This window comes from Neofelis nebulosa, chromosome 13, assembly GCF_028018385.1.
Source record: "Neofelis nebulosa isolate mNeoNeb1 chromosome 13, mNeoNeb1.pri, whole genome shotgun sequence".
NCBI lineage: Eukaryota > Metazoa > Chordata > Mammalia > Carnivora > Felidae > Neofelis > Neofelis nebulosa.
The window spans coordinates 41,734,087-41,758,374 of NC_080794.1; the positions used below are offsets into that span (position 1 = coordinate 41,734,087).

At 39.2% G+C, this 24,288-nt stretch overlaps 1 protein-coding gene across 29 annotated transcripts in view; it reads right to left on the reverse strand.

Moving 5' to 3' along the window:
* The window catches only part of KCNMA1 (potassium calcium-activated channel subfamily M alpha 1), a 739,425-nt gene that overhangs the window by 166,089 nt on the left and 549,048 nt on the right, over positions 1 to 24,288 (reverse strand). For all 29 annotated transcript variants that reach the window (XM_058696774.1, XM_058696780.1, XM_058696775.1 and 26 more), the window contains one exon: positions 1,689 to 1,798. In XM_058696774.1, coding sequence (XP_058552757.1) covers positions 1,689 to 1,798 — 110 coding nt within the window. The remainder of the gene's footprint in view (positions 1 to 1,688; positions 1,799 to 24,288) is intronic.

A 24,288-nucleotide genomic window follows, 5' to 3' on the forward strand; every position in this document is an offset into this window, starting at 1 on the left:
AGCAGTGGGAATGCAGGTTTCCGAGGAAGCACTCATGATAGATATAAACACTGGTCAAACCAGGGAAAATCAACAGCCAAGGAGGGCATCTTCACACACACCTCTGCTAATGCCCCCAATGCCATAGGACCCCTCTGGGCATTGGCAGCTTTGCCGTGTGCTCAGACCACCCCTACATTATATAGGAGGCCTCCATTTTTTTTTTTTAAACATAGAACCAGCTTCTATTAAAAGTCTTGAATTCTCCTGGGCTTTCTATCCTAGGCAGTCCAAACCCCAAGGTGGAGAAAATCCCCTGGGACAGCCTCAATGTTCCAGGACCTGAGGCCTCTGAATGGTTAACTTCTTTCTGTGGCAGAAAGAGAAATAGCTCTCACAGAAAGGAACACATGGGAGTTACAATAGGGCATCCATTTTCAGAAAATAACTCCTTCCGAATCAATTACCTATTCAACTTTTCCAGTCCATTTAGCGTTTAAACTTTCGCTTAGAGACAGGGTGGGAAATTTCAGTAAAGAGCCAAACCGTTTTGGATTGCTTAGGGTCTGGGCCCAGGGACAGACACAGTACACCTCCTGTGTTCTGTGACAGGAGTCTCCAGGTAAACACCACCTCCCAGGTGCTCTGTCCCCTCTCTGCTGTGCACAGAACAGAAAGCTAGAAGACAGAAGAGCCCAAGGGTCCCCAGGTCTATCCTTTTTAGACCTCCCTTTCCAGAAGGTGGGTTTCATTTGTAGGTACTCAGCACAAGGGAATAGCTTTTCATCCTCAGCCCAGTGGTTCCAAGATTCCCCTATTTCTGCCCAGTTTTTACCAGCAAGACTGAGGTTATCAAATCTTTTGCTAAAGTGTCAATGGATTAACAAGGCTTAATGTTTCAACATTCCCAGGGAGTTTATGCTTTCATAGGGGACAAAACCCCTGTTTGACTTGCACCCAACATTTGAGATTCCAAGTGGGAAATCTAAGGCATCATCATGATAGAAGTTTCTCGGCGTCCAGGACCCGTGTAACTCTTGAGTTCATATCCCTTAAATGATCACCTATGCTACTTTGAGGGGCCATGGCCAGCTGGGGCTGCCTCTTGTTCAAATCCATCCTGCTGAGCCAATAATAAGGAAAAGCTAAGCCTTCTCATTGTCATAACATGGTGGTTGTTCATGTCAGGAGCTAAATTGCTAAGAGCTTCTCAAGGCCTCCTTCCATACATTTGGTTCCACATTTCCTCAGCAGTATTTGAATGCACTTTGAATAATGGCTTCTCAGATGTCTCTATGATCTGATTTGACTGAAAGATATTAAAATTCCTTTCATCAAGGAGCAGGCAAGATTTGTTTTCATCCTGGTAAAAAGACATGGGTTCCTGCCACCCATCATACTTGTGTCTACACCACAGGAGCCTAATTCAAGACATGCAGGAACACTGTGGTTCATAATTTAATGCAAATGATGGACCTAAGTATAAGGTTCTCAGAGCTGTGGGGAAAAGTAGGGCCAGCAGAAATCCCCAAGGCAGAGACCATGTAATGACCCACTTTCCTGTTCACCACACAAGACAGAGCACACAGGTTACCCTCAGTAATTGTTGAGTACCCCAGCTGTATTGGGCAGGCGTAAGGTGTCTTCCCTGAAAGGGGCACATTAAATACCCCTGAGAGCCAAAGAGCACATGGTTAATGGTCACTTACTCACAAACAGTAGGGAAGGACAGACCCACGAAGGCACTGGAGAGATATTCTGTGTACATTTCATTTGAGACTCCTTCCAAGTAGTATTTCTGCCACGTGTCTTCCTCAATCTAGAGAGAAGAACACAGGAGGTTCAAGATATGACAGCACACTATAAAAGGAAAACCAGAGTTTACTATCTGGCAAATGAATGAATGCCCTAGTTATGTGATGGTGACTGTCTTCAGCAACCAGGACCACAACCACATCGTCCACGTGAAGCTTTCAATGCTCCTGAGCTTTTAGAATGGAAGTACATCCTCTCTAAAGCACCATTTTTCTAACCTGTATGCTTTTCAAGGGTGTGAAGCATGGGCATTCACCCACAATACTGGTGGGCAAGTAAATCGATACAAATGCTTTGAAGAGCAATTTTGCAAGTGTTATAAAAATTTTTTAAAGGACATGTTCTCTTACACAACCATTCCATTTTAAGTATTCATAGCAAAGAAACAAATAGACACATATACAGAGACATATGTATAAGAACATCCTTTCTATTAATAAAAAATTGGAAAAAAACACAAATGGTACATTTTTCAATGGAATACAAAGAAATAATTAAAAATGATGGTGAAAATGTATATCTGCTCATATAGCAATTATGTAAAAATTACCAAACAATGTTAGTAGTCTGACCCTATTAAAATAGCCTATAATTATCTGAATGCTTGTAAAGCCATAGAAAAATCTAGAAAACTTTATACTAAAACACTAACCATTTCTTATAAAGCCATAGAAAAATCTAGAAAACTTTATACTAAAACACTAACACTAACTATCTCTGAGTGGAAGACTAACACTTTTCTCTATAGATTTCTGAGTTGTCTGAAGGCTTTTACAATGAATGTGTGTGTGTGTGTGTGTATGCATATATATACATAAAAAATAAAACAATAACACAATAGAACAATACGTATATTTCTACTTTGGGAAAAAAAAGATTTTTCCAACCACACCCTGAGTATCACAAAAAGTAAAATGTTGTTTCAGACAGGCTTTACCCCAGATTTCATTAAAATGTGTCTTTTTTCCTAATTTATCAAGCTCTACTGGTTTTCCCAACAACCCTCTTCATGCTAAGCATTTCTAGAAGGATTTTACATTGGAAGTGATCTTTAAAAATTAAAGAGTGAATAACAACAAGAATGCTGAGCCCCTATAGGAGGTCAAAGACCTTGGGATTCCCAAGGCAGGCAGACTGAGTAGTCCCTGGGAGTCTGTAGGCTGTGGCCTCCCATGTATACCTCTACATAAGGTGAGGAGATGAGAGGCACCTTCCCAGCCAACAGGAAGTGACTCCTTACAATTTCTTGGGCTGATGCTGAATTAAAAGGCATCTTGCCTATGGCCCATAATCAGTTAGCTAGGGGAAATGCAATGCTAGAAGTTGAAAGAGACTTGGAAACAGTGGGAAATGAACACCTACCATCTACTGGGTGACACCCTGGAATACAAAAAAGGCAGGACTCATTTAGAAATAAATTGAATGCTCCCTGCTTCTATGCTATTTGCCTGCTTTGTGCAAGTCTGGGTGATTAGAGTATGTGGGTTAACCTCATTAGTTTGAGCTGCTTCTAACCTACTCCCACACATTAGACATTAGCTATGCAGTGCTGCTGGGTATGGGCTGTTTATCTACAAATTGGTCTTCCCCAGAGTGGGGTCTTTAAAAAAAAAGCACTCAACCATTTCTACTGCTAAACTGTATGATTTTTAAAAATTAACTGCAATGTGTTTAACTAAGCATAAACTTTTTAATTTCCCTGAATCATAAGATTTCAACTTTTTTTTCAAATAAAAGATATTTTGACTTTATAAGCAAAGGCCATTAATTCTAACTAATTTGAAGAAAGCCTAGTCTGCATTAGTAAATAATTTGAAATATAGAATAGTTGGGGAATTATAGTATCATAATTTGTTTTATTGGTAAATAAGATACTACATGAAGAATTGCCAATGATAAATCCTCATGGTAGAGCTTCATGGGAAAATAGTGTTTTTGAAATGGAAGAATTCAGCCTATTCTTTCAGCAGAGACATTCCCTTTATAATGTGTTATGTTACTAGTTTAATCTGATTTTCAAAGCAATGAAAATAGGAGCCTTTATCTCGATTATTATTGATTGGTGGTGGTATTCCTCAGTTAATATAATTTTAATATGGTCCTTTTAGTTATGGCCAGTATTTTCATACCTCTGTATCCTAATAGAACTATTCTTTTTTTTAACATTTCCTTTTTAAAAAAAAATTATTTTTATTTATGCATTTAATTATTTATGTTTATTTATTTTTAATGTTTTTAATATTTATTTTTTTTTTTGAGAGAGACAGACAGAATACGAGTGGGTTAGGGGCAGAGAGAGAGGGAGACGGTTTCCCAAGCAGGCTCCAGGCTCCAAGCTGTCAGCACAGAGCCTGACACGGGGCTCGAACTCATGAGCTGTGAGATCATGACCTGAGCCCAAGTCGGATGCTCAACCGACTAAGCCACCCAGGTGCCCCTATTTATTTATTTTTGAGAGAGAGTGGGGGCAGAGGGAGAAAGAGAGAGAATCCCAAGAAGACTCTGCGTTGTCAGTGCAGAGCCCAACATGGGGCTCAAATTCATGAACCCAGAGATCATGACCTAAGCTGAAATCAAGAGTCAGATGATTAGCTGACCCAGCCACCCAACAGCCCTTGCAACTACTCTATAGACCAAATTTTACTGTAAGTTAATCATTAAATATTTTTGTTAAGTAGACACAAATTTTTGCAGGATAATAGTATTATTCATGTTTGTTTTGAACATAGCAAATGTTCATTCAATTATTCATTCAGCAAAGACTTACTGAGCATATTCAGTATCTATTCAGGACCTATTCCAGTTGCTGATTAGATCTTATTTAAACGGGTATTTATTTTCCCATTTTTTTTTCTCTTTGCTGGAAGAAGCACCAGATGTCTAGCTAAGATATCTAACCAGATATACCTTTTCCTGATTTTTTCCCATATTTTTCTTTCTGCAGGTTTTGCCTTTGTGGCTGATCAAAAACACTTAAGGGATTCAATGTCAAATAACTGGAAAAAAAAATACAGAACTTTTCTGGAAAGCAAAATGCCTCTTCTACATCTATCTGTGGATTCTGAGACGGTATCTACAATGCTAGATAGAGTAGCACTGAAGGGACTGTTTAAACACTGAGAGGTTTCACTTCATTGCTTAAGATTTTTGCTTAAGATTGCCACATCTTTAACACTATTTCTATATAGATAAGCCAACATGTTTTTGAGATTCCTAACAAAGGTGTTCTGGGGCACCAGGGTGGCTCAGTCAGTTGAGTATACGACTCCTGATTTCGGCTAAGGTCATGATCTCATGGTTCGTGAGTTCAAGCCTCGTGTCAAGCTCTGTGCTGACAGTGCAATATCTATAATTGTAAGGGCAGAAGAACCAGTAATTATAATGAATCCTAAGACCTTTTAATCCTTAAGGGCAAGAATGACAAGTTGTGACAGATCAACAATAAGAACAGGCTAATCACATCAGGAGAATCAGGAAATGAGCCCCAACTCAGGACACTGACACCACAGCACACAGCAGGCTCAGACAAGAGAACCTCAATCTTCATCCCAAGGCAAGGGCTCAAACTATCTATCACTTCTTACCAAGGTTTACCTTTCTAAGTCTCAAACCTGGCATCTTTGGCTGAAAAAACAAAACTGAAAGTACATATTCTTTTACCTTTGTCAGCAGTAAAGACATGCATTCTTTTTTTAAATTTTTTTTAAAATTTTTATTTTTATATTTGAAAGAGAGAGAGACAGAGCACACGCAGGGGAGGGGCAGAGAGAGAGGGAGACACAGAATGTATCTGAAGCAGACTCCAGGCTCTGAACTGTCAGCACAGAGCCCGACACGAGGCTCGAACTCAGGAACTGTGAGATCATGACCTGGACTGAAGTTGGAAGCTTAACCGACTGAGCCACCCAGGCGCCCCAAGAAATGCATTCTTAAGAAAGGAAAAATAGGGGCGCCTGGGTGGCGCAGTCGGTTGAGCGTCCGACTTCAGCCAGGTCACGATCTCGCGGTCCGTGAGTTCGAGCCCCGCGTCAGGCTCTGGGCTGATGGCTCGGAGCCTGGAGCCTGTTTCCGATTCTGTGTCTCCCTCTCTCTCTGCCCCTCCCCCGTTCATGCTCTGTCTCTCTCTGTCCCAAAAATAAAAAAAAAATTAAAAAAAATAAAAAAAAGAAAGGAAAAATAAGTGTAATATATGTTGAGTTGAAAACATTTGTGCTTCACCCAAGAGAAGATGGCAGTGAACAAAGAGAGCTAGAAAAGGTGGAGCGAGTTACTGTCATTATGATTTCCCTTTTACAGGGGACTAAACTGAAGCACAGAGAGGTTAAGTAACACACTAATAGTCACAAAGCCAATTGTTGGTGTGAATAAAATTCAGAGTTCATACTCTTAACCACACACCATGTCACCTTTTGCTAGAGATGACAGAGTAAATATATAAGGAGGGAGTGGTGCTAGGATCTTGGGGGGCAGGATGGATTTGCTGTATATGAGTACCTAAGAGGGGAAATATCAGAACAGAAGCTCACCAATGACTCAAATTCTTAAACCCTGGAGCCCATGACCTTGTGAGAGGTTGATGAGGAGTAACATTAATTTTGAGTTGTAAACCGATGGAAGGGAAAGATATTTGCAAATGACACATCAGCTAAAGGATTAGTATCCAAAATCTGTAGAGAACTTACCAAACTCAACACCCGAAAAACAAATAATCCCGTGAAGAAATAGGCAGAGGAAGTGAATAGACACTTTTCCAAAGAAGATATCCAGATGGCCAACAGAAACATGAAAAGATGTTCAATGTCACTCATCATCAGGGAAATACAAATCAAAACCACACTGAAATACCACCTCACACCAGTCAGAGTGGCTAAAATGAACAACTCAGGAAACTATAGATGCTGGCGAGGATGTGGAGAAACGGGAACCCTCCTGCACTGTTGGTGGGAATGCAAACTGGTGCAGCCACTCTGGAAAACAGCACAGAGGTTCCTCAAAACATTACAAATAGAACTACCTTACGACCCAGCAATAGCACTGCTAGGAATTTATCCAAGGGATACAGGAGTGCTGATTCATAGGGGCACATGTACCCCAATGTTTATAGCAGCACTTTCAACAATAACCAAATTATGGAAAGAGCCTAAATGTCCATCAACCAATAAATGGATAAACAAAATGTGGTTTATATATACACTGGAATACTACTTGGCAATGAGAAAGAATGAAATCATGCCATTTGCAGAAATGTGGATGGAACTGGAAGGTATTATGCTGAGTGAAATAAGTTAGCCAGAGAAGGACAGATATCATGTTTTCATTTATATGTGGAACTTGAGAAACTTAATAGAAGACCATGGGAGAAGGGAAGGGGAAAAAATAGTTACAAACAGAGAGGGAGGGAGGCAAACCATAAGAGACTCTTAAATACAGAGAACAAACTGAGGGTTGATGGGGGGTGGGATGGAGGGAAAGTGGGTGATGGGCATTGAGGAGGCCACTTGTTGGGATGAGCACTGGGTGTTGTATGTAAGCAATGAACCACAAGAGTCTACCCCAAAAACCAAGAGCACACTTTACACACTGCATGTTAGCCGAGTTGACAATAAATTATATTTAAAAAAATGAAAAATGAAAATGAAAATGGAAAACAAATTTTGAGCTGCACTGAGAGTGTGGGCCTCCTCTCAGAGCATGGAGGCATCCTTTCTACTCTACAAAATGGAACCATCTCAGCCTACAACTTCTTTCCTCAAATAGTACATGCTATTCTCCACATTTGTGTTGTGAAGGTATTTTTAACTGTAATGTAATGTACACACTTCCCAGCAGAAAAATGAAGGAATGGGACCAAAGTGACTTAAGGAAAGGTGCCAAAATTAATTTGCCAGCCATGCAGCCATCAGTCAAAGGCAAAGCATTTCCTGAGGCAGCAATTTCTCCTTTGGCTGTCACATCAAACTCCAGCTGTTTTAGAAGAGCAAAGATGAGCAGGTGATGTGCTGTGGCTCCTGATTCATCAAATACTCACTCACAGAATCTTCAGTGAGAAAGGGAAATTGAGCCATTGGGCTAGCTCGTCTACACTGCTTGTGGGCTTATTTATGTTTTCTCCATTATCTAATTTTTCAACCAGTCTAGTTCAACCCCCCGAGTAAATGGTTGTACACCAACTCATGGGCAGACAGCTCCACCATCAAAGGGTACCTGCCAACTGGAAACATGAGCCTTGGCTTCGAAGGAAGTAATACCTTCTTGATCCTAGATTCTGCATGTGTTACTAATGGTGGGTCGGTAATGACACCTTTTATTTTTTATGCTTTCTCTGATTAGAGTGAAACTGTGTTTCTCTAATGCTAACAACCCAGTGAATGTGAAAAATCAACCATCCTGGCTGGGGTATGCTACAACCACGGTGATTTCTGTTCCCAGCGAAGAGTCTGAATGACCGTGGTGATTACGGTCAAATAATTTTGCTAACGTCTGTCCCCACCTCTGGAGTCATGTAAATAATTCTGGAGATTATCTCATATGCCAATTCTTATTTAACTGAAAACAAGTACACTATTTTAATCCAAATATATTGATATTATGCACATCAAAAATAATGAACTAAAAGGAAATTATAAAAACCAATGACCATTATGTTAATAGCTGCAATAAGAAGACGGGAGTCATAACACACACACTAACATTGCCCCAAACTGGTAGTAGGAGACTAGTGTATTAGCAGGTATTCAATGCATTACTATTTTTTTAATCTATCCAAATTTTAAGTTGATATTTTTCTCTAAAGAATGCACAGTTTTAAATCATCAAACTGCTTTGATAAGAATTAACTAGTCACGGGGCACCTGGGTGGCTCAGTCGGTTAAGCGTCCAACTTCGGCTCAGGTCATGATCTCACAGTTTGTGAGTTTGAGCCCTGAGTCGGGCTCTGTGCTCACAGCTCGGAGTCTGGAGCCTGCTTCGGATTCTGTGTCTCCTCTCTCTGCCCCTCCCCCACTTGTGCTCTGCCTCTCTCTCTATCAAAAATAAATAAAATATTTAAAAAAAGAATTAACTAGTCACATCTGAATGAACTTTGTACATATAAATTACACAATACATTGTCATTGTGACAATGACATGAACTGACGACCAAGTGCCTTAGATACCATTATACATATTAATTCCTACAACAAACAAAAAAAGGAAGAAAAGAAAGAAAAAGAAAGAGAAAGAACCCATAGGAAGTGTCAAGCCCTTGACTATAATAATAAACACAGGATCAGCATTTATGGTCTCTAGGCTGATGAGTGTATGGGTGGTTATTAAAATGTGTGGGGTCATTTATCCCCATTCTTTAACAGCATGCTCTGTCACTGAGAAAAATCTGATTTAATGTTGCATCTAATCATTTCTTGCTGGAACGAACAATGTTAAGGACAATTGAGTGTTAAGAAAGCTTTATCATTGGGCTTTTGGGATTCTCTCTCTCCTCATTTCCTCCACACACCAATCTTAACATATTTGTCCCAGTTTTTATCAATGGGCACAGGGCTACTTCTTTCGCCTTCCCTTTCTCGCCTCAACGTTCTTCAGTATAATGACAAATCCTAAGACCAACTCGTGGTATTAAAAAAATAAAGCCTTTGCATCTTGCTAGCTTATGTCCTCACAGGTGCCAGAATAGAGAATGCTTCGCTGCACAGCTTTCTGGGGGTGGGATAAACTGGTGATAAAGTTGAAACCAAAGGAGAGAAGCAGAGGAGACGGCGGGGGGGGGGGGGGAATGAATGGTGATTTGCACCTTTTCAGAATGTATTTCTTCTCCATGCCAAATTGCACTTCAATGCTGTACTTCTTGGATGTGGACTCAGGTCGGCTGCCCTTCTGAGAGCAGCATTGGATTTCAGGGACTCCATAACGATTTGGCATTCCACAATTATGGCCTATTTCAGATTGCATTCTCCAGAATGTGAGAGCAGGACGAAAGGATTTCAGACTCGTCCAAAGCCTTCAGGACAATGTCAATTAAAACAAATTATTTGGGATTTGATGGAATGCCAGATAACTGGTTGCTTCAGCACTGAACGAATAAATAAACAACTCCGAAGATTAATTCTGGGTGGACTTGAGCCAAATCTCTTAGACCCAGACTAGTGGGCTGCAGACTATCAAATGAGATTTCTTCCATCAGGCATTATGAGAAAAAAAAAAATGCCCACATGAGGTGTTCTGAGAGCGACCGACAGACACAGCATGCAAGAGTGTAAGAATATATGGTGTTTCCTCTGCTATATTACCTCCAGCCCAGATTATTCTGAAAACACAAAGAGTGCCAGAGGGGCTAAAGCTAAAAGGGCTTAGTGCAAAGAGTGATATGAGAACTTTTTTTTAAAAGTTTATTTATTTATTTTGAAAGAGAGAGCATGAGCAGGGGAGGGGCAGAGAGAGTGAGAGTGAGAGAGAGAGAATCCCATGTAGGCTCTGCACTGGCAGCACAGAGTCCCAAACGGGGCTCCAACTCGCAAAGTGTGAGATCATGACCTGAGCTGAAATCAAAAGTCGGATGCTTAATTGACTGAGCTACCCAGGCGCCCTGACAGGAGAACTTTTTTTAAGGAATTATTATTTAGAAATGATTTAAGAAAGTATTGCTTGTGTGGCCAGAAATTGGTATTTTTCTCAATATGTTAGAAGGCTTCTCTACTCTCTCCCTATTTTTCTCTCCAGTGAAGAAAGGGTATCTTATGCTTAAGAGACATCAGAACTCATTAAAGGTTGGCCTATTCACTCTCTGTCCAAATAGGACTTTGGCTTTGCAATCTTGCTAATGGTTAGGAACATCCTCATTTGTGCTTCAAATAATAAGGTTCTTAAAATATCATGAAAAGAATTCTAATCTGGGTAGAGCAAGCAGGAAGTAAATGTTCTCAAGCAGATGCCTGCTGAGCAATCCTCATGAGAAAGCAATCCTCATGGGGATTCAGCCCCCGGCATGCAGGATTATCCAGGACAGAGCTTCTCAATCCATTTGAGGTAGGGAACCAGGTTTTGTTTTGATTTCCAACGTCCACTCTTTTGCAGACTCAAACTTCTGCAAAATCTAACAGAAATGAATTCCAAAAAAAAAAAAAGAAAAAGATATGCAAAGTACAGGTCCCAAATTTTTCTTGTTCGATTCAACCATTATAAAATTAATCTATAAAATTGCTCTCAAAGTTCCTAAGAACTTGCTCTCATTTTCTGTACTTTGTCGCTCGTGGATGAGTAGCATACAGTTCACAGCACCCATCCATGGACTCACTGACAGATGTGCTGGCCTTCTCTTACAAACCCAACTTCCCACAATTCCCCCCAAGTTTTGGCAAAGTAGGAGTATTCTCAGCTATTTCCCAAAGTAAGCGCATCAGAACTTACTAACAGGTATTATCTCGAATGCACAGAGTGGAGAGAGGGTCACCATGAAAATATAGGTTGTTTTGAGGGCAGAAAATTCTATCTGAAACTCCAGTGTAGCCTATGTACCCAGCAGTAGCTCAATAATATTTGGAAGAAGTAGATTTGGGAAGGACTGGAATTCACAAAGCCAAACTGGGCTTTTTTTTTTTTTTTTTTTTTTGCAATGGTTAGAGACTTAACATGTTAATAGTAGTTGTAAATCTGCAAACATGGCATTTAGTCACACGATCCTTTATTTCAAGGAGTAGCTCATGGAGATAGGTAATGCTAATCTAAAAACTTTCCTTCTTTCTGATTTCCCTACCACTTTGTTTCCCTTGATCCTTCTGTTGGAAATATATATAAATCCCTATTTTCAATTGTCAAATCCAATTCTTCCTATAAAGTTTGCATCATATGCCCCTTCACTGGTGAGGCTTTTCATTTCCCAGGTTGACATGCTCTTCTTTGCCTTATTGGAAATGCTAATCAAGCCCATTTCTAGGGGGCTTGGGAGGGCTAAATGGGGTTATCAGTACAGAATGATTAGAACACTATCTGGCCCACAGTAAGTGCTCAGTGCATGTTAACTATCATTAGCTACCATCATAGCATTCAAGTCTTCTAACATCTGACGAGAGCTACAGCAAAGTAGCATTTGGAACATGAGCCCCTCCTTATGCACTCAACTTTGTATCTTCCAGAACAAGCAACATACTACCTTCTAAGGTGCTTATATAAGAGGTGCTCAATTAATATTTGTTGCATTGAACTAAGCAAGACAAAAACTAGAGAAAGAGACACAATGAAACAAGCAGTTTTCCTAAGTATCTAATCACAAGTCAGCACTGATGACTTCACAGCATTTCGTGTCGGACCATGCAACGAACAAATTCCTGCCTCCAAATGTTGAAAAATTCTATATTAGGTTCTAATAAGGAATGGGTAGAACTGGGTCATTTTTAAACTTCCCAGAAAACTTCATACTAGGAGCAATATTTTTCTGGAAAATTTTGTCATCACAGAACTTCTTTGGATACTTAACAAGCGGCTTATGTTTTTTTAAATTCCAAATCCAATAACTTGGAGGCTTGAGTTTGAAAGAAGGAATTCTCAAGAGCTGGTATACTGCCATCAATCCAACTAATGTTCTTCTTCCCACTAGCTAGGAGTCTCACTGCCATCCCTGAGGAAAGAAGCCCCCTTTGTGTCCTTGTCTCATGACCACACTGTCTTCTGCATGGGACTTAGCCTTGTGTCTTCTCTTTGCCATCATTTTTTGGATTCCAACGTAAAGTCAAACAACAATTCAACAGGAAACAGACTGAGCCCAGAAGAGGCTACATTTGACAATCCCATTACCCCCAAATTCTGAGAAACAATGGTTTATTGATTGATTGATTGATTGATTACTGGATGGATAGGAAGGGAATTAGAAAAGAAAAGCATTCTCCATCACAGAAACTATGAGCTTGCTTTGAAGAGACAAACCACCACAGCATTGCCTATGCCTTTGCAGGATCTTCAGTATCTTAGATGGTTTGGTTTATTGCTGCTATCACTCTGGATAATTTCTCACCAGGGGGCACTTCTGAGGCTTACTTAACAAAAGTCTTCTGAGGCTCTGAGTCCACAGCTTCCCAAACTCTGACGTGCATGTAAATCATGCAAGGTTCTTATTGAAATGTGGTTTCTGATGCCATGGTCCTGGGTGGGGGCTGATTCTGCATTTCTAACAGGCTCCAAGACAATAATGACGCTGCCCGGACATAGACCACACTTTGAGTAGCAAAGGTCTATTCCCTAAGACAGTGAAGAACAGAAAACAAGTATTCTCCATCATGCCTTTGAAGAATAAAGATTAAGGACAATCAATCACAATCCTTTAAATTACAGATGAAAAAGAATGTTCTCCACGAATATCACTAAATACTGGAGCCAGTTACAGAGAAAGCTTAAACCTAATTAAGCACTGAGTATCCAAGTGTTTGGGTTGTTTTGGTAATTAGTCTAAACAATATTCCAGGAGTCCAGATTTATCTATTTAGTCTCTCTCCATTGACTCAGTGACCCCAATGATAGTTTAGCTTCCATTTCAATGTGGGCTGTGTAAAGACAGAACAATGAGATGGCTATATTTAATTCAATTAAAAATAAAGTTTCAAAAAATGGCCCTGATTTGGATCCCTAATTTCTATTCAACTTCCCCATTTTAGGACACAGCATCGAATGTGAGGACGAAAACGCTTGCCAACTCAGTCCCATTTTAGTGACAGCAGATTCTGGATACTTATGTCTCCTATCGCTGTACAATACGGCCTAATAAAGTCGAGCCAAAGAGACTAGATTTCATTTCAGAGCAAAGGGTTCAGCCATAAACTTTTGCTTTCTGGCTGAACAGAGCCATTCCAGCCGCAAGCATAAATTCTGCTAGTTTTAGGTATCAGGGTGATTGGGAAGCCAAATGGGTTATTTGTGAGCCAGGTATCCAAGGCAGAGGCACCCGCTTTATTGTGTATTCATTGTTATCTGGAACATCTCTTGCCAGCTACAGAATATTTTCACAGGAAGTTAGAAATGACTTCAGAAATTCCCCTCTGTGGCTTCCTGGAGTGGATTTTAGGCCTCATCAAAAAGACATTTGGTTCAGAGATTGAAAGTGGGCAGCTTATAAGTTGCCGAGGCATTTAGTTGGGCTTAGCAGTTTCCTTTTAAGGGGGGCCATGGTCCTCATTGGCATAGCAGCGTAGGAAGTACCAAAGCACATGCAGGCTCTGGGTTCAAATCCTAACCTCCCTGCGTGCCCCTGAGTTAAGCTGTATAACCTTTTCCAGGCTCAATGCTTTTACCTGCACAATGAGAGCAACAATTGGAAGACAGTTGAAATGAAGACAGTTGAAATGAAGGGACACGTGTAAAGTGCCTGGCAAATGTGTCAAGTGCCCTTGTGCACTAAAAGATGGCATTTACTGAGTGTGTACCCTGTAAAGTTCTATAAATGTCAGCTATCATTATAAGTAATGAGTGACTGTGATGGTGATGATGGTAATGGTGGTGATGGTGGTGATGATGGTTACAACAGTGATGGTGATGGTGATTATGATGATGATGATGGTGATAATAAAGACATTTCTCCAGCTCACACAAAGAAACAGAGGTCAGTTAGTTGGATGTTGGGTTTGTGACTCATGGCTTCCTATTGCTTAGCTGCTGCTAGAAGAGCCTGGAACACCACTGATTATCAAATGATCCTCTGGATTGAGGAGAAAAACTAAGAAGCTTGAGTTTGTCCCCAAAATGACTGAGAGGTCCCCCCAATCCTTCACCTTTCCTAGTGGCCAGCAAGTTCACTATAAATAAATATGATGGTAAGACAGATTAGATATTTGAAGAAAATAATGGTCCCCTAAAATAGGAGACGGGTCACATGTGGATGGAGCCTGAAGCTGATGGAGGAAGACCCAGCCTGGCCTTTGGAATGGATACCCAAGCAAGATCCTGATGGGTAGACTGGGCTACCCCGGTCTTCTGGTTCCTGGACTTGACTTTTGCCCACATGCCTCAACTGGGGAATCTCTATACCATACTCTTATTTATCATCCTCCTTCCTAGCAAATGGCTTTGCTCCTTACTTCCAGCCTCACCTCTCAGATGGATTTGGAACTGATACCTGGAGTATCCTTGGTCCATAGAATGGGCATACCAATAAACTGGTGCTTATTCAAACATTATTTTTTTAATGTCTATTTTTTTGAGACAGAGAGTGCATATGAGTGTGGGAGGAGCAGAGAGAGAGGGGCAGAGAGAGAATCCCAAGTAGGCTCTGCACTGTCAATGCAGAGGTGGATGCAGGGCTCAAACTCATGAACTATGAGATCACGACCTGAGCCCAAATTTGAGTCAGACACTCAACTGACTGAGCCACTCACGCACCCTTCAAACATTATTTTTAAAAAATATTTGCTCAACTCATATTTGGAGTAGAGGCTAAGCACTCGTGGGGACATAAGAGAGAAGAATGATCAACTGCTCAGAGTCTTTAGCCTCTACTACCCTTATAGTCTATTTCTCGCCCCAATTTTGCAAACTTCCCTCAAAAAAGAAAAAAAAAAGCTTTGCAGTTAAGTGGATTTATCCTTTTTAGTAGGCAATTTAGAAAATATCTGTTGTCACTTGGGGGGAGAAAGCCCATCCCTTCCACTCTAAATAGTTTACCAAAGTATTCCTTCCAACTGCAAATTTCATGCCTCCTGAGAAGAGTTCTGGAAGGCATGTTTTCTCCTTCTGGTTGTATTTCTAGGAAAATGTTAGCAATCATTATAATTCATTATTCCCCCAAAACTGTCAGGCTAGCTCTCATCCTGCAGTTGGTATAGACTTGTGATGATCTTGTTTGGGCAGGGACAGGTCTCTCTGTCCCTCTACGTTCACTGGTCCCATAAGCAAGGTCAAGTCAATAGTACATTTCAAGCCTCCAGGCACAAGCTGGGAGGTTGCTAGTCTCTCTGAGTTCTCCCCAGGTAACTCACTCTAGCACACAGCTTTTCTCCTGTAGGTCACTCCACTGTAAGGCTCTGTGTTGGGTAAGGCTGTACTAGCTAGCTGGGCTTTCATTACATATGGGAAACAACAGTCAGTGAGTATCCATTCACAGAAGAGGCCTGGGAAAAACCAGACAGAGGCACCCAGTTTTCACCTGTAAAAGCTTCTAGCTTAGGGGGCTGGGGGTGGGGTTTTTGACAGGAAGGTTGAAAGGGTTGAAGGAAGTAGTGTCATTTAGACCAATAAACAATGCTCCTGTCCTAGAAAGTGTACTCAGGCAGAAAATTCTGCTAACCTTGTATCTCACTACAAAGAGTTCTGGAGACCTCCCCCAACATCAGTCATTTACAAAGATGTTGGCAACACAAAAGTGTAAGCAATATAGGGAGGGATAACTTTATGCCACCCTTGAGATTGGTTTTATACTAGGTTCACCCCTCTATCTTCTCCCATCAGTGATTCAAGCCCAACCCAGTCTCAAGTCTCATGGCAAATAGAAGCCCAAACAGTACCACCCACTCCTAAGAAGGAAGAAAGAGGCTAGGGGCTTTAACACACTTGCAATCATTCCAATAATCATCTATACTCTCACACATTTTACAGTGGGAAAATATGAAGCTCAGAAAAGTTGAATAAGCAGTCCAAGGTCCTACAACAAATTATGTCCTAAATCAGAGTCTTTACAGCTTTCTCACTGCCCAGCCCTCTACTTGTTACACAGCTATACAAGTCCCTTCACATTTCACAAGTGAGGGAGAAAAGGCAGAGTGAGGGCTATGCTGGAAAATTTGGAACATGGTGGTCCATGGATGTATCTGCATAGGGAGACACTACCCAACATCTTTGGCCAAACAAGCCTAATACTTAATCTGAATTCTGAAAGGGGCACCAAGTATTCCTCCTTTGTTGCTTCCTTCCACACTAGTATATTCAAGAAGAAAAAATACCCAACCACTGAAAGAAATGGCCTCTTGCTGCCAAACTTTAACTAAAATAAGAAACCCAACAGAAACTCTTTCTTAAATGATACTTACTTTGTCACAGTCTAGAGAAAGGAGAAACTGATTAAATCCATCGTACTAAAAAGCAATGCCATAAGTATGAAGGCTAGGAATAAACACAGACTTCTTTTGGTAGACTGCCAGCAAGGAGCTTTTGCACACCAAGATCAATGGGCACAGATATATATGTTATTTCTCAATGGGCAGAGATTGCCTATCTACTGATACAATATGGGAAAAAGAGAGGAAATGCTATCTTTTACTCATATATGTCAACTAATTCCATCTGCTTCCCACCCTACTTCCCATCCCCTATGGCAAATAAAGCACAACACTGAGGCAGGGAACCTGCATTTCTTAGAACTTCAAACCCTAATAAGTGGACCTGAATCACTCTTGTTACCCTGAAATACAAGTGGCATTAATGATAAAAACTAAAAAAATTATACCCAGTTGAAAGGTTTTATTGCACACCATTTTTCAAGATGGCAGATGGATGCCTAAATTGATCTCAGTGTCATTTTACTGTTGTCCCAAAGTTTCTCTAAATCAGCCAAATGAGTTTGAAGTTGAAATAGCCACCTCATATTGTTCTACCAGGAGAGGCACAGGAGTTTGCCGTAATGTAGCTTGCCATATTATGTTATCTATAGCTTCGGATGAAAAGGTGGATAATCTCAAACCCATCCCAAAGAGAATGATTACTGAATATGTTAAAAGGACTCGATGATGACAATACCGTCCCAGAGGCAATATTCTCCTGGGTCTGACTGTAAAAGACAATCTAAAGCACTGTTTGGGTTTTTGGTTCTGGATAAGGTGGAGTAAGTACTCTCTGCCCTGTATATTTCACTGAATGCATCTCTTAAACCTTGACAGAATGCATGTAGTAACCAGTTGAAGACCCTGACAAGTGAACAATAGCAGGCAGATTAGAGGAAATGACCAGAATTGGAAGTATCACCAAATCGGCAATGAGTTTACTATTATTTTTCCTCTCCATCCTCCAGCCTGACCTCAGAACCTATAAGCAAGGACCAGGATGTGGACAGAAAACTCCAAGAGAAGCTACGGTTCTGGCTCAAACACCAGTAGAAGAAATTCCTAATACTCAGGAAGAATGGGAGAAATCATGTTTTCTCTTTTTTTTCTTTTTCTTTTCTACTCTTTTCTAGCACCTGTACCCCTAAGGCATCCAGTGGTGGCAGTAGCAGCTGTGGCAATGGGAGCTGGAAGGACATGAGCGGTAGGAGAACCTCCACTGGCTAGAGGATCTGAGGTCCCAGAAGAGTGAGGGACAAAGCCCTGTTGCTTCTTGTCATTGTCTTCCCACTGGTTTGCCCTGGGTGGGCACATAGGAGCAGGAAATGTATAATAAGCAGGGAAAGTAAAGCCCCAGCTTTCTGGTCAGAGGCTTAAAAGAGGAGGAGGCTGACAGCCATGGAGGCTGACAATTCCCTGGTTGATGACAGAGAAAGAGGACTTGGGAAAGTAGCCTCTTACAATCATTTCTGAACTTCTGGGCTTACCCTGAGCTGTGCATGGATGCAGCTGGCCCTATATACAGCATATATAGATTTTGAGAACAAACTATAATATAGACTATTGCCCAGTCTGAGACTGATGTGAGACAGATCCAAAGAGCACTGCCAATGCTTTGCAATTCAACTGACATTGGAATCACAATCCATAGAAGCCTGGTCAGAGCATGCAGCCTAAAATCCAACAGGTTGATTACATGTCAAAATAAAATTATCAACATTTTTTCTAAGATCAAAATAGACCCAAAGTTTCAAAATAAAAAAAAAAAAAATCAAAGTGTCCAGGATACAATAAAAAAATTACTTGGCTTATGAATAAACAGAAAAATCTCAACTTGCATTCATCCAATGCCTAGACACCACAGATACTAGAATTATCTAACAAAATCCATAAAGCAGCTATTTTAAAAACACTTCAACAATTAAAGGAGAAAACTTTTGTAAAGTATTAAAAGACAAAAAGCCTTAGTAAAGAAACAAGATAAAAATGAGAATCATATGAAAGCTCTAGAGTTGAAAAATACAATAACACACTCACTGGATGGGTTCAGTAGCAAAATGGGAGATGGCAGAAGAAAGAATCAATGAACTTGAAGTTTGAAGCAACATAAATAGTTCAGTTTGAACAACAGAGAGAAAAAAAAATTTTTTTAAATGAATACAGCCTGAGGGCCCTGTGGTCTATTAGAAAAGGTCTAATATTTGTGTCATATGAATCCCAGAATGAAAGCAAGAGAGAGTATAGAGCAGGAAATATATTTGAAGAAATGAACAAAACCTCCCAAATTTTACCAAAGACAAACCTAGAGATACAAGAATCTCAGTGAGCTCCAGCAGAATAAGCCCAAAGAAATAATGTTCAAACACAGTGTAATCAAATGATAGAAAACCAGAGACAATAAAAAAATTTTAAAGCAAGCAAAAAAAATCACTCATTACTTATAGGTTAACAATAATTCAAATGACTACAGATTTCTCATCAGAAACAGCGGAGGCAAGAAGGAAGTAGAACAACATTTCAAAGTACTGAAATAACAGATCTGTCAACCCAGGATTCTGTATCCACCAAAAATGACCTTCAGGAATTAAGGTGAATTAAAGACATTCTTGGATGAAGGAAAATAGTATCTGTTTCCAGCAAACTGCTCTAACGGAATTGTTAAAGAAAGCTGTTCAGACAGAATGAGAAGAATAACAAATGGAAAGCTGGAATATCAGGAATGAAGAAAGAACAACAGGGGAAATATCAGGATAAATATAAAAGATGATACTGTTCTTTAAAATATGTTTAATGGTTGAGGGGTGCCTGGGTGGCTCAGTCAGTTAAGTATCAGACTTTGGCCAGGTCACGATCTTGCAGTTCATGAGTTGCAGTCCTGTGTCAGGCTTTGTGCTGACAGCTGGAGCCTGGAGACTGCTTAGGATTCTGTGTCTCCCTCTCTCTCTCCGCCCCTCCCCTAACTTGTGCTCGCTCTCTCTCTCTCTCTCTCTCTCTCTCTCAAAAAAGAAATTAACATTGAAAAAATGAAAATAAAATAAATAAAATATGTTTCATGGTTGAAAGTAAAAAAATTATAGCACTGTCTTATGGGGTTGTCAGTGTATATAGATATAACATAACAACAACAACAACAACAACAACAATGGGGAGGGTAAAGAGACCTACAGGTTCATAAGGTTTCTACATTACAACTGAAGAGGTAAGTCACTGAATCTAAGTAGACTTGAGAAGTTAAGTATGTACATTACAATCCCATGGCCAATCAATTATAAGGCTATATATATATATATATATATGAAATACAATAGATAAAATGGAATACTAAAAATGTTCAAAATACCCCCAAAGAAGAAACTAAAACAGATGAAACAGAAAACAAATAGCAAAATATTAGACCTACATTATAGATAAATAGTCTAACACACCTTTTAACAAACAGATTCACAGAATGGAATTTTAAAAAAATTACCCAACTATAAGTTGTCTAGAAGAAAATCACTTAAAATTTAAAGATACAGTTTGGTTTAGACAGAAAATGATGAGAAAAGGTTTTTTCCCTGTGAAAACACTAGTCAAAAAAGAAAGCTTGAGTGGGTTTGTTAACATCAGATCTGAAGTCTACTAGACTTCAGAAAAAGAGAATTACCAAGAATATTAGGGACAATATGTAATGATAAAAAGGATCGATTCACCAAAAGAAAGAAAGAAAGAAAACAAGAATGCAAATGTATATGCATTTAACAGAGTTTTAAAATACACAAAGCAAGACCAGACAGAATTAAATAGACAAATCACAATTATCTTTGGAGACTGAAGCACTCTTCTCACGGTTATGGGTAGAACCAGCAGACATGAAATCTGCAAGGGTGTAGAAGGACAGAGCAACACCACCAAGTGGCACAGATTAATGCTTGATGTTCATAAAGCACTCTATACAACAATAGCAGAATATACATTCTTTTTAAGGTCACACGGAACATTCATCAAGATAGATCCTATAAAACATACTTTAACAAATTTAAAGGACTTGAAATCATACAGAGTAGGTTCTTTAACCATAATGGAATCAGACGACAAATCAGTAATATCAAAATAAGAGGAATATATCCAAATTAAGCAACACACATTTAAATAATCCACAGGTCAAAGAAGAAATCTCAAGTGAAATTGAAAAGTATTTCTAACTGAATAAAAATCAACATACAACATATCAAAATTTGTGGAATGTAGCAAAAGCAATGCTTAGAAGGAACTATATAGCATTTAATGTTTATATTTTTTAAAAAGGAGTCTCAAACCAATACCCTAAGGTTTATCTTAAGAAGCTAGAAGCATAAAATAAACCCAAAGCAAGCAGAAAGAAAACAGAAAAATTAAGAAAGTAATAGACCCAAAAGGTGATTCTTTGAAAACACCAGCAAACTTTACATGTAGTAAGATTGATGATAAAAAAAGCATAAATTACAAAATCAGGAATAAGAGAGAAGATATCACTACAGACCCCATAGATGTTAAATGTAAAATAAATTGAAAACTATAAACAACTCTATGCACATAAATTGTGTAACTCAGATAAATTAGACTAATTCCTCAAAAACCTCAAATTGCCATAATTCATCCAAGATTAAATAAATAACCTGAATAGAGCTGTAAGTATTAAAGAAATTGAGTTAGTCTTTAAAAACCTTTGGAAAAAGAAATTCAGGCCCAGATATTTTCACTAGTGAATTCTACTAAGCATTTAAGGAAAAAATTACACCAAATTCTACACCCTTGCAGAAAATAGAAGAAAAGGAAAGGCTTCTCAACTCATTTAATGAAGTCAACCATTACCCTGATACTAAGACCAGACAAAGACAGTATTAGAAAATCTACAGAACAGTATACTCACAAGAGTATACTCACAACACATACACAGAACACCTTCATAAAAATATTAGCGAATACATCACATTATGACCAAGTGGGGTTTATCTTGGAATGCACAGTGGCTAGTTCAATGTTCTCAAATCAGTCAACATAACTGACCATATTAACAGTCAGAAGAAGAAAAATAACATGATTATATCAATCAATGCAGAAAAAGCCTTCAGCAAAATTCAGTATACATTCATGATTTAAAGAAAAAAAAAAAAAACCTCTCATCAAATTGTGAATGGAAAAGAACTCCCACAATCTCAAAATAAAGGCATCTACAAAACACCTATAGCTAGCATTATACTTAATGGCTAAATACTGAATATTTTCCCCCTAGGACTTGGAAAAAATCAAAGACCACTACTCTCACTCTTCCTATTCAACATCCTTCAAGAAATGCTAGTCAGTGTAATATGGTTGCAGGATACAAGGCCAACATAGCAAAATAACATGTATTTCTACATACCACCATTGAATAATTGCAAACTGAATTTTTTTAAGATGCCATTTACAGTAGCTCCAAAAATTGTAATAATTTATGTATAAATCTAGCAAAAATGTACAGAACCTGTTTGCTGAAAACTACAAACACTGATGAAAGAAGTTAAAGATTGCCTAATAATGGAGAGACAATGCTCATGGATTAGAATCCATGTTCATGGATGCCAGTGCTCCCCCAAAATGGTATATAGATTTAACAAAATACCAGTAGGATTTTTTTGTCGATAGGTAAGCTGATCGTAAAATTTACAAGAAAAGGCAAAAACACTAGAATAGCCAAAGTAATTTGAAAAATGATACATTTGGAGGAATCACATTAGCTAAGGCCAATTTTAAGCCACAGAGGATTATGCCCAGACGTGAAACTAATGGAATTTTTCTGATTGGATTTTGAAGTTAATTGGGGCTCATAGAGCCTTTCTTGCTTCCATATTCTTCCCTTTGGAATGGGAATGCCTGTAATTGTTATCCTATGGTTGTCCTATCATTATATTTTGGAGATAGAATGCTTGTCTTGTAGTTTTACAGATTTGTTGATGGAAAGGAATTTTGCCCCAGAATGGATCATACCCGGAGTCGTACGCATACTAATTTTGATGATAAAATTTGGGACTTCAGAGCTGATATTTAGATGGGGTTCTGAACTTGAATTGGTGCTGCAGGGTTGGTACTTTTTAAAATATTAGGATGGGGTAAATGTATTTTACATGTTTGATGGATACAGAATTTTAAGGCCAAAGGGCAGACTGTGGTGGACTGAATAGTGGCCCCCCAAGATATATCTGGAACCTGTGAATGTTACCTTGCATGGCAAAAGGGACTTTGCAGATACAATTAAGATCTTGGGATGTGAGGTGGTTCTATATTGTCCAAGATGGCCCTAATTATAATCTCAAGTGTTCTTATAAAAAAAAAAAAAAAAGAGGCAGATGGGGATTTGATTAAAGACGAGGAAGTAGGAAATGTGATATTGGAAGCAAATGCTAGAGGGATATGAAGAAGGAGTCACAAGCCAAGAAATGCAGGCAGCCTCCATAAACTAGAAAATGCAAGGAAACAGATGCTCCTCTAGAGCCTCCAGAAGGAACCAGCCTTGCCAACACCTTGACTTTAGTCCAATGAAACTGATTTCAGACTTTTGGCCTCCAGAAAAGGAAGAAAAAAACATTTGTGTTGTTTTAAGCAGGCAATTTTTTGGTAATTTATTATAGCAGCCATGGAAAATTAGTACATGTGGTTTCATTTCTCTTAGGTAGACACCTAGAAGTGGAACTTTTGGGTCATGTGGAAACTCCATATTTAACATTTAGAGAAAACCCCTAAAATCTTCAAAATTAAACACTTTTATCCAGGAAAGACAGTGTTAAGAAAACGCAAACTCAAGATACAGACCCGAGAGAATGTATTTACAAATCCATCAAGATATCCAGAATATATAAAGAGCTCTTAAATTTAACAGTGAAAAGCAAACAACCCAATTGAAAAGAAAAAAAAAGGGCCAAACACAGATAATACCCAATGCTGACAAGGATGTGGAGCAAGAGAAACTCTCATTCATTGATGGTAGGAATGCGATAGGGTACTTTGGAAGACACTTTGGTGACTTCTTACAAAATTAAACATATTTTTGCCATACCAATTGCTCTCCTTGATATTCACCCAAAAGAGTTGAAAATGTATGTCCATACAAAAACCTGCACATGGATGTTTACAGCAGCATTATTCATAATTGCCAAAACTTGGAAGCAACCAGGATGTCTTTAGATAGTTGAATGGATGAATTTACTGTGGAACCTCCAGACAATGGACATAGGGAATATTATTCAGCACTAAAAAGAAATGAGCACTTAAGCCACGCAAAGGCATATAAGAATGCAAAAGAATATTACTAAGCAAAAAAAGCCTATCTGAAAAGGCTACAGACTGTGATTCCAACTATGTGACACTCTGGAAACCGCAAAACTATGGAGATGGTTAAAACATCAGTGTTAGCCAGGGATTAGTGAGGAGGAAGCATCATCAGTTGTAACAAATGTACCCACTGTCAGTAATGGGGGAAACTATGTAG